Source organism: Sesamum indicum, linkage group LG3 (genome assembly GCF_026168435.1).
Source record: "Sesamum indicum cultivar Baizhima isolate 11 linkage group LG3, ASM2616843v1, whole genome shotgun sequence".
Taxonomy (NCBI): Eukaryota; Viridiplantae; Streptophyta; class Magnoliopsida; order Lamiales; family Pedaliaceae; genus Sesamum; species Sesamum indicum.
In genome coordinates, this window is record NC_142659.1 from 8,036,471 (window position 1) to 8,048,385 (window position 11,915).

Consider the following 11,915-nt stretch of genomic DNA (forward strand, 5'->3'; position numbering starts at 1 on the left):
TGGCCTTTTGTTTGTTAGCTGGGTTGCTGGGGGTTTCCGTGATAACTCACGTCTTTAACTCTATTTTCCACACACGTGCCAATTGATGTGTGTAATTTTAGCACGAATTCAATGATCTTGGATTTTGATGATGGACTTGGCCTGATTAAGCAAAAGAACATGATAAATAGGACCTGCAAAACAATACGTTAGTGCTCCAACGTTCAAGTTAGTCCTAGATTTAGGAATAAATAATTAAAAAATAGATCGTGATGAAAAATTGAGATAGAAATAATAAATTCATGAGAAAAATGTGGTTATAATGCTAGTTGAGAGCTGCAACAAGAGGAGAAGAGCAATTTTCAAATTTTGAAAGGTGCCCCCATTAGGGATGGTGCCTATATTTATAGAGAGGGGGAGTCCCTTTTCGTAAAGACTCTACATGTTACTTGTATTTATGAAAAATGACAAGATATATGTGGATAAGGTATGATTCAATTTTATCTTTAATTGATTAGCACCTCTTTGCTTGGGGAGGACTCCTTTCACGTGAGGACTCCTATTCTGTAGGAAGTCCTTCTAGGTTAAGAAGTCCTGAGTTTTGGGGATGCCTTCCTTATCCTGGATTGCGCTCTAAAGACAAGCCAGTGGTGTGGCAAGCCATTACTGGGCTTCCTCATTGGGCTGAGTATGGAAATCCTTGGTGGGCTACCTTTATCATTGGTTGATTGCTCTTAGGCCGTACATATCAGTGCTAATTATAAATTTTATTAATATTCGTTAGTTCCACAAATGTGCCGTTAGTATTGGTGTAGAGATCTTTTTCTTTTCTTATCTATCAAATCTATTGGCTCACTTATTTTTTGAACTATGACTAACATCTATATTGTTAAAATTTTCATTAATTTTTTATAATTAATAAATACTTTTATTAATTCAAAATGGCTTGTAGTTTTATATTGTGTACAAAAAAATTAAAAAAGAAAAACATAAAATTAGTGATAATTACAAATTCTAATAGTATATGTCAATAAGTGCATTGTTGGAAATTATTAGATGCTTTAAAGCAAAAAAAAGCCTAGACTAGAATGCCAGCGTCAGAACGACTCCAGCCCATAATTAAAAGAATAAAATAAAATAAAAATCCAAGCTAACGATTAATTTTAGGGTAGACTTACAAATTCTTTTTTAATAATATAAATATAAATAAGCCCCACTTCTTTGCTACTTCCCCAATCTTGTGCCAAATCACTGAGTTGTTCTCTTCTTGGAAGGAGGAAGAGTTGAAGCAGCTTGTAGTTAATGGGAAGCAAGAAATCTAGGGATCGCCGGAGCAATGATGAAGTTTTCTCCTCTAAGAATGAAACCCTCTTGCAACCGGAAGACGTCATTAGCTTTCTTATATTCTTCTGCAACCCCATCATTTCTTTCAGCACCTTCATCTCCACATCTTTCAAATATGGCTGCTGCAATACTCAACTCCCCAACCCTACAACAGGCATTCAGGATTTTCAACTCAGCTTCGAGAAATGTGAACCCTGCGAAAACTTTAAAACTCCATTCAACCATAATTCATCTTTTAACTGAGGCGAAGTTGTATGTGAAGGCCAGGTGTTTGATAGAAAGCCTGATCGAGACTTTGAGGAGAACCCGGAAGCCCCACAAAGTGTGTTCCTCGATTTTCAATGCGCTTAAGCATGTTCAGACATCGGGGTGTCGTCCAAACGTGTTTGGAGTGCTGATTGATGCTTTGTGCGAAAGGGGTTTCGCTAATGATGGGTACTGGGTGTACTACAAAATGGGAAAATTGCCTGCAGTCCAGGCATGCAATGCACTTTTGAATGGGATTCTGAAGACGGGTCGTGTTGAACCGATGTGGGAGGTTTACAATGACATGGTTTTAAATGGTTTATTGCCTAGCTCGATGACTTATGGAATACTAATAGATTCTTCTTGTGATCGAGGGGATATTGTGAAGGCTAGATTGTTGCTTGAAGAGATGATTCAGAGGGGATTGAAACCGACGATTGTGATTTACACGACTCTTATACATGGACTCTGCATAGAGAATAATATGTTGGAAGCAGAAAAAAATTTCACAAGGATGCAAGAGTATGGAGTGGTGCCTAACCTCTACACTTACAATGCTCTGATAGATGGTTATGCTAAGATGGCGAGTGTTGAAAAAGCTCGCAGGGTTTATTATGAAATGTTGAATCAAGGAGTGTTGCCGAATGTTATTACATATAGCATCATAATATATTTGCTTTGCAAGAAAGGTGAGCTTATAGCTTTTAGGAGCTATTTTGTGCATATGGTGAAGTTGAATGTCATTCCTAATATCTATATATATAATTGCTTAATGGATGGCTTCTGTGAGGCCGGTGATCTATCTACTACTATGCACATGCATCTGGAGATGGAGATATTTGGTATTTTGCCAGATGGTGTCACCTATGGAATACTTATGAAGGGCTATTGTAGAATTGGTAGAATTGAGAATGTAGAGAATTTATTTTGCAAGATGAACAATGAAAGATTGATGCTGAACTATGTCCTATTCAATACGCTGATTGATGGGTATTGTAGGAAAGGAAGCATGGAAAAGGCTATGGAAATTTCTTCTCAAATGATAGAGAAGGGCTTGCAACCTGATATCTTTACATTTTGTACACTGATAAATGGCTATTGCAAAGCAGGCAAGTTGGCGGCTGCTAAGGGACTTTATAATGAACTGACAATTAAAGGTTACAAGCCTGATGTAGTCGCTTATAGCCCTTTGATTGATGGTCAATTCGAAAATGGTTACACTGATGCACCTCTTCAGTTGCACAAGGAAATGATGGATGCTGGTATACCTCCGAATATTTTCACGATTAGTTCTGTGATTGATGGGTTGTGCAAAGATGGATGGATAAATACTGCAATCAATTTTTTCTTAGAACAAACTACAGCTGAATTTTCTGCTGAAACAGGTCAGGTGGATAGTAATCATATGGTCTATCGTTCCCCCAATAACATTACATATTCAATCCTAATCAATGGTTTGTGCAAAAATGGTCAGACTTTTAAGTACAGTAAGTTTTTCTCGAACATACGAAGCAGTGGGTTACAGCTAGAAAAGTCTGATTATGCTGCCATCATCGAAGCGCACTTTGGAGCTAAGCATGTGCTCCCTGTGATGATGCCGAAACCAGATATGGTGAAGATGGGGATACTGCCAAATGCATTTATATATAAGGTTCTAGATAGAGACTACCAGAAGATGGCATACTTTGCATCAGCTCAGAAGTGTCGTGATCATTTATGGAATCTAGGTCTGCAACACAGTCCCCTGTATAATGTAGATGATAATTCTGCAGTGATTAGTGAATGCAGATCAAGTCTAGAGCAGTTGTTACCTTCTGAGAAATTGCAATTTGATTCATACAAGTGTAAATTCAAAACAAGAATAATATTCCAAATAATACCGCATCATCATGCAGGGCCCATCATTTCAGGTCCGGAGTTTCTTCCCAGAAATTTGGTTATGTTAAGAGTGGAAGACAGGCTTATTGGAGAAAGAATAACTGTATATCAGGTCCTTGTTTGCTCAACCAGGAATCTCGGTGTTGATGGCTTGACATCTTGGGCTATTAACCCCAAATTTTAGGAGACTGGTTTAAAGACAAAAGATGCAGTAAAGCAAGAGGATTTTAATCGATGCATCTACTCAAATCGTTCTAGTCCTAGGTAAATTTAGTGAAATCAAACAGTGACAAAAGGATGAAGCTCAGATTAACTCTATTATACTGCGTACGATAGGTATTTTATGACAGACATTTTGGCATTTGGGAATGGAGATTCTGCCTCATCTAATTACAACTTAGAGAAGCTGCAAACTTCTGTTGTAACTTGTATGCAACTTCTATACAATCAAAACTGAGAATTGGATTTGCATTGACTGAAAAATTCTCACCAGAAACATACTGAACATATGAGAATGCTGGTTTCAGTTCATATTCATGCACCGCAGTGATAGTTTTCCATACATATAAAGTGCCAAAACCGGACAAAAGAAGGTATATATATAAACACACTGGGGCTAATTCTTGATCAATGGGTATAAATACATTTGAACAGAAAAAAGAATTGTTAAAACATGTACCTGAATAGATGTCTTCTAGAAGTGGAAATAATATGAGGATCTTTATTACACAAAAAATCCACTTGAGGATTATGCTACAGACATTACTCTTACAACAGTTGTAAAACCAGTCTTCTAATAATACTTATTTAACCAGACAATCAATTCTGTAATGGTATATCAACAACATCGAATCTCTCCACATGGTTCTGCATGTTATCTGCAGCAGCAAAAAGGAAATATTGTAACAATGAAGAAAAGCAGTAGGCAAATGACCAACCAGTTGCACTTGCCTAGCACTTCAATGTGCTTCATATTTTTATAGTCCAGCAAACAATTTCTTTCAATAGATAAGCCTACACTTGTTCAAAGTAGAAGTGCGATAAGATAAGAAACACTTTAATGTTATATTCATAATAGGTAAGGAGAATACCTTGAAATACAGATTATTGAACCCAAAGGGAACCCAAATAAGATAATTGGGTGAAAGTTTATACTGCAACAGCGATAGGCCTTTTGCTGGTTTTGATTCCTTTGATGGCTGCAAACACAAAATAGAATGCGCTAGAAAATAGTTAAGATACATCACCAAGTACAAAATAATTCCATTGAACTGAGAATGAAGTTTTATCCTTGCCTTCACTATAATCAGGAGCTCCAAATACAGCAGAACCAGCAACTAATGCATTGGCCCCAGCTTCAATTACCTGAACGATGATCTAAAATAAGACGAGCCCTTCAAAGCAAACTTGTCTGTCTTACAGAAACATATAGGAAGTATGATAAAGTTTGTAAAAAAAATTAAAAACAAATAAGAAAAAGTAAAAACTGATGTACTGGAACTCTGGTTGATAAATGAACAGCAGAAATTTCTTCTCTTTTACATCTTCTATACTTTGACCGTTTCCAGTTGCCACTTGCACGCTCAAAAAGACTCTAAGCTGGAGTACCACCAGAACATGGAAACTACAGAACATATTCTTCTGTATCACAACACCACAAATGCGGCGCCACTATTGCTATAGAATATGCCATTAGAATCGACCAGGAAATTCACCAAAACCACTGCAAACTGAACTCCTTAGCTTGAGGACTCAAGTTACCAACTTGCAGTCACCACCAAGTAAACTAACACAAAGATACATCGAATCTCAAACAAGTTTGATTGGTTTCTTTACTCTCATCATCAGTCCGTCAAAATCCCAATTCAGAGGATCATGAAGAGATATAAGATAATCAGGAGAAAGACTGCAGCCACAGGAAGTATACAAGACTAGTAATTTAGAGCAGGCCCATGATAGTGGGTCTAAACTTCTTTCAATGGTCATGGTTTTGAGATCCAATTCCACTGTCAATCCAGACTGTTCTTGGAGGATGAGGTTTATTATTTGAGACTTTACCAGTGAAGGGAGGAAAGCTCATGAAAGTTGAGTTGGTGCAAATTCTATTGTGATGGTCATGACCAAAAAGCTACCTTAGAATTAAGGCCTAGCATTTAGAGCTAGGAAAACAAAAGGAGAAGAAAAAGAAAAAAAGAGAAAGAAAGTTGTGGCTGGAGCCTGCCAGGGTAAGTGAGCTTCCTACTTTCAATTGACCGGTACAGGAGTCAAAATAAAGTAATTGAGAGGAAGGGACACCCTCATTACAGATTTGTTGTCTCCTGTCTATCTTCAAAATCTGCTCCTTCCTTTATCTCTGTCGTCTTTCTTAATCATTACAACACAGTATTGGTAGAAACAGATAATCTTTTTGTAGATTCTATGTTAGTTATAAGTAAGCTCTAATTCAATACAACAGCATATAATGGAGAGAGACAGAGAGAGGGTGGGGAAATTTCATTCTGTATGAAGAGATAGGAGGGATTCCGACCTTATAAGCATTCTTAGGACCAACCCCACCATCTACCTCAATCCATGGATTCACTCCCTGTAAAGCAACATAAGAATGAGAATTGTTCAAGCATAGCAAGCAAGGGAGCAAACAGAAATATATACACTACCTTCTCAGCACACATTCTTCTCAAGTCAGAGATTTTCTTTACTTGGCTCTCTATGAAACTTTGCCCACCAAATCCAGGGTTTACAGACATAATTAGCACCAGATCAACCACTGTTAATCAAACAAAGGAAAGCACCAGAAAATGTTAATTCACTGGATTAAATAAATGTTCATTGATATTCCATCTTTATCAGATACATAAGAACTAAGTTGCACAAGTATGTAGAAAAACGGATGGACATATGTAGCATCTACTTAAAAAGTTCTCCATGGAGATGAAAATATTTTGTCTTCTCTTTTTTCCCGTAAGTAATATATATGCATGCAAATTGTAACCTACGGGCCACACAAGAATCTAGGTCTTGTGACATGCCACAGAAGAAAATAGCAAGGGCCATAAAGGAATTCAGATCTCTTCAAAATAAGTAACAAAGTAGAGAAGAAAAACGAAATGTTAAAAGTAACAGTCTGTACTCCTAGAGTCAATTCATCCATAGTCACATATTTGAATATAATCATCATGTATTTTCCAGCTGAAAAAAGAGAAAAATGCTTAAGATGTTTGTATGTGTAGTGGGATTAGAATTTCTACTTGTCAATCATTAATTCAATGTTACACTTTCGCTTGGATTATCCATGCTGCTTATAGCTTTTGTATATGGTATGCATAAAAGATACCATGCCTCAGCTCACTCCTTGTCAACTATGAAGAGCATACATCAACCAATGAATAGATAAATATATATATGCATGTGTGTGTGTGTGCACGCTTGTCTCTGTTGAAGCCATAGCTCGTCGACACTTGTCCACAGAATCTTGATTCAAGGAAATAGTTAATCTTACCATCAAGAACATACTCTATGGTACTCAATGGTGTTGCAGGGTTCAAGACAACTCCAGCTTTAGCACCCAGACTCTTAATCTAGAGAAAACCACCAAGAGTGTGAATGTCAATAACCAGTCTGCAAATGTAACAAATAACAGGGAGAGCCCAAAATTTCCACAGGCCATAAATATCTAAACCAGTTACTCCTGGAAAATATAATACTAAAGCCAACCACACCACTTTGTCTCAGTTACTCTGTATTGCAGATACAAACGAGAAGTGATTTTATCTTATTAACCATCAGAACAATTGGCATTAGATTTACTATTACAGTAATTTACCATAATTACTCTGTGGAAAGGGATGGATCAATAACTTACATGAAACATCATTATATTGTTTATCCAGCCTAAGAAGCAAGCCCGTATAAGTTTCCCTTATGCATATAAAACAATACAGACAGCAGAACGGATTTAGTAATAGGAAAACATTGGCATTGAAAAGACTAATTGAAGAGTGTGAGTAAGATGGCAGAAGCTTCTGACATCCTCAACATAATCAACAGCAATTCCAGACAAGAACTACCTCACATGGAATTTCATGTACACTTCCACTATTAAAAGAAGTACGTACGAGATTTGAAGTAATTAATCAAGTTTGGTACGACTTTTTATAGTGGAAAAGGTCATTGTACAACATAAGCGTCAGAAGTTGCTATTTCAAGATTATATTGCAGATTTGAAGCCCACAAACATAACCCAAAGATCTGTAGAGTCGATGTATTGTACCTAAACTATTTGTTGTGTACTAAATAAAAAGACTACTGCACATAAAAAACTATCAGATAGGAAAAAGAAAATGGGATCATAGTGTCCACTAAAAGTAAGTGGTGCCTTTTACTTTCATCTGTATCATCAAAATGGAAAGACATTTCCAAGTCCAAATGATTTTCTTCTAGGAACTGGCAGAATTGAGGAAACGAAGTATAGAAATTTGTCAACTTTCATTCATCAAATCCAGAATATGCTAATTCAGGTTAATAATACAATAGTTCAGACAACTAACTTCACTATGTGATGGGAGCTCCAACTATCTACTAAATTTGGTTGTGACAGCCATAACTAATCCAGCTCAGTACCACCTGCCCCACTCGAGAGTGGAAACAAGTTTGCTTCTGAGTTTCAACACAAAGTTCACAAACTTCAAGTGTTGGTGTATGTTATAATCCTTTAGCCAACTAGATTTGAACAGGAAGAGGAAGAATTAAGTAATGGATGGAAACAATCATATATCTCTATTCTGACAATGAACGGGAACACTAGAAAATCTCAAGAACGCCTGCTGTATTTGAACAAGGTAAAGAAAACCTTAACAAAGTTGCATAATATTATGGAATCAACAGTTCATAATCTTACTTGATTCACTGTTCGATGCAAATGGATGGTTGAAGATTGTTCACAGTGAACACTAACTATGTCAGCTCCAGCCTTTATGAAATCAGGGACTCGCTGCTCAGGTTCCACAATCATCTGCATGATTTAACAATGTTAAAAAGAGGCATTCTGACACAAATTATTCCTGAACTAAATATACAAAATCTGAAATACTAAAGTACCAAATGCACATCCAATGGCAGATCTGTTACAGGGCGGAGTGCATCTACTACAAGGGGCCCAATTGTGATATTTGGAACAAACCGGCCATCCATCACATCAACATGAATCCAATCGCAACCTGCCAACTCCACTGCTTTGACCTATTCATATAACAAAAAAGGTAAATTAGGCACCAACCTAGAAATCCTATTACCTCTGGATGCAATAGTTGTAAACATACTATTACATCAAGAGATAACTATGATGCTTAAGATTGTGCAAAAAGGCAGAGGTTACAAAAGTAAAGGTCATAAAAGGAAAACCTACCTGCTCCCCTAACTTGGCAAAATTGGCAGAAAGAATAGATGGAGAGACAATGATATCGCTTTTTGAGAACTTATCAACCCGAGAAGTTGCCTTCACCACAAAGCGGGATTTTCTCCTGCATTCACACATAAGAAAAACCTGAAGACAATTCGAAAAGCTAGCTAACCTTTCATGCCAATAGCCATAGAATAAGACCATCTTTACTGCCTTAAGGCTCAGAGAAACAGGAATTTCAGATCGAAAAGACACAACTGCTAATAGCAAACAAGCATTTTCAACACCTAATATTATTTTAGTGACAAAGAACTGCAAAGTTCTCTTGAAACGACGCAGTTGAATACGGTATCACTTTTTGTTCTGATGAAAATCTAACAATCTTAAAAAAACGTGCACTATCATTCTTATCATCCGGAGAGGAATCTGGTTTACGTAACAAAAATTTGAAACCACTGCTCTATTCCAACCAAATATTATATTACAATTTTTTCCCATGATCACTGAAGGTAGCATATTCACAAACATGTGATGCTAAAACCCAGCCAACCAGTTTCAGTTACTACACGGAAGCACTTGATGCTTACTAAACTTCCATATCACCTGCAGTACATAAAGAGGAACAATTAACCAAGAGTCTGAATTCCCAAAAGCCAAATTGTTCCACCTATGCAAATTTACAAAATAATAAGCACTCCATGTACTAGAAAGCAACCCAAGTTCATGCAAACCCGTAATCACATTTACTGTGTGATCCTCTCATTTTATCCAAACAACATCTGAAAAACCCCCTTCTGTATCACAATTCCAAGATTTTTGAAACAGAAAAACGCTCAATCTTGCCCACCAGAATTACATGAAAGATTGCATACCTGGTAGAAGTGAGTGAATTGGGAGTTGAAAGAGAAGGCTTCTGGCCCTTAAGCCCCCCACCAATCGACTGAACTAAAGTTGATGAACCCAAAGAAGCAGCCACAGAAGCCATTTTTTAGTAATAATATTGCCTACAAGATCCTGTTTTTCTTATAAATTCTCTTCTTTTACCGGCACTCAACCTGAATTCTTGAAAAGAAGAGAGAAAAAACAGTAGATTTTTCCCTCTTTCTTCAGAGTCTTGTCCTGGACAAACAATAAAGCAAGAAAAAGGAAAAGATGTTGGTGGGTATGGAGGAGGAGACCATGAGACCGCATATACGGCTGACACGTGTCGGAATAATTTCTTGCAGAAGGGTTATGGTGGGTGGGGTTATCAGTTATCTTCAATGGTTGGACAGCCTCAGCTTAACATCTCCTCTTCTCGTTCATCGTTATTTGCGATGGAATGTGTGCATCTCACACACTGCTGGGTCGTACTCTGTTCTTCGATTGTGGGCCTCCGAATGGGCAGTGAACAGTGCTCAAACAGTATAGGTAGATGCGTCACGCCATTTGAAATCACCTTTAATTATATAATCGTCGCTTTTCTCGAAGGGTACTTGTATTTATAATATTTATAAGTAGTGATGGCAAACAATTTGATACTCGGCTTCATTTCAAACTCAACTTGCAACTCCAGTTATTAAAATATTATGTTCATTGGGCTAGCGAGTGTTTTTCTATTCTTTTTAAATTTTTACATATTCAACTTCAAATTCAATATTATATTAATTTTATATTTAAAATAAATCATATATTATAATCATTAATCAATATCATATATTTTATTTTTAAATAATAATAAATTATGGTAGTATATATTTAATATCTGGAACAAAACAAGCTTAATCAACCATGTAAATTTTAATATATTTTTTAAATAATTATTTAATATTACACATAAATTTTATGAAAAATTTTAATATTCAGTTGTAATCTATTATACTTTTTCAATTTAATAAGTACTAACAATTAATTTATAATTTTTTATATCTATTTGTGAGTACTAGATCGTATCGCGTGTTTCACATATAGAAACATATATTTAGAGGTAAGCATATTACTTTTTAACGACAAAAAATATTAAGTTCATAAATTTTTATTGATATTTATATCATGAGAACATTACTATATACAATTATATTTATAAAAGAATTAAAAATAATTATTTTAATCGATGTGGAAAGTTCTCTTATATGTAATTCACCTCTAAGTTTAATTAATACTATTAAATAAAAAATGTAATCCCTAAAATTGAAATTTTGCGTTGTGCATTTACTAACTATTATGTTTAATGATTTTCTATTTGACCAAATTAATGAGAAAATAAAATATAATACACAAAAATTCAATATTGAAATAGAATTAATAGTCAAAGTCCCTTATTTTTCAATTCATTACAGAAATTTTAATTTGATAAAATTGTTCATGTCATTGTTTTATGTCCATTACATTAATGAAAGAAAGTAAAATCTAAAAATAATTTTCTAATATTAATGTTAATATTAAAATAAAATCAATTAATCAGGAAGTCACTTGATTTAAATTTTTCAAGTGCAATTTTAGATTAACAAAATTGAGGAATTTTTATATTTATTCTATATTATATTTTTAATTTTTTAATTTGGTTTAGTGTTTATATGTTAATCGTATTCTATTCGTTTTAAAAATTTTATTGTTCCGTAGTAACCCATTTTTTTAATAAATATTTGAGAGCTTATGTCAAATTAAGCGTGTTAAAATATTATTTGCCTATTTATTTTTTAGTTAGTTATATTATTCACCCTCTAAGTAATTAAGATAAAATAGAAAAGCCAAATATTTTTCTTCTTTGATAGAGTTAAATATTATAATTTATAAATTTTCGTTTGAAATTACTTTAATTTTTTAAGTTCATTTATCGATATTAGCAACTTTAGTTTTTATTTCAAATTTGCCTCTCTAACCATATTATAATTTTGGATAAGATGGTTAGTTTAAGTTTATTTTTTTCACATTAGTTCTTTATTTTGTAAAATTATTCAATTAATTCTTTTTTGGAGAAAAAGTAGTAATGTGCAAAAATATTTTTGGTTAAGGCATATGTTTGTGGCTTGATATAGTGAAAGAATATTGTATGTGAACTAACTGTTGGAGTAAATAATATATGTGATGT

General features: G+C 34.9%; 2 protein-coding genes across 2 annotated transcripts; one reads left to right on the forward strand and one right to left on the reverse strand.

Moving 5' to 3' along the window:
- Positions 1 to 1,177: 1,177 nt before the first annotated feature.
- On the forward strand, positions 1,178 to 4,201 carry LOC105179759 (uncharacterized). The gene has a single exon (XM_011103400.3). It carries the CDS (start codon positions 1,316 to 1,318, stop codon positions 3,629 to 3,631), a length of 2,316 nt encoding a protein of 771 aa, XP_011101702.3. The 5' UTR covers positions 1,178 to 1,315; the 3' UTR covers positions 3,632 to 4,201.
- Positions 4,030 to 10,225, reverse strand: LOC105179760 (ribulose-phosphate 3-epimerase, chloroplastic). The gene is made up of 10 exons (XM_011103401.3): positions 9,718 to 10,225; positions 8,852 to 8,966; positions 8,545 to 8,685; positions 8,345 to 8,458; positions 6,947 to 7,025; positions 6,105 to 6,214; positions 5,975 to 6,031; positions 4,743 to 4,812; positions 4,539 to 4,646; positions 4,030 to 4,325 (listed from the first exon to the last, which is right to left on the reverse strand). The coding sequence occupies exons 1-9, from the start codon at positions 9,828 to 9,830 to the stop codon at positions 4,597 to 4,599; spliced, it is 849 nt and encodes a 282-aa protein (XP_011101703.1). The 5' UTR covers positions 9,831 to 10,225; the 3' UTR covers positions 4,030 to 4,325; positions 4,539 to 4,596.
- Between the last annotated feature and the right edge of the window lie 1,690 nt (positions 10,226 to 11,915).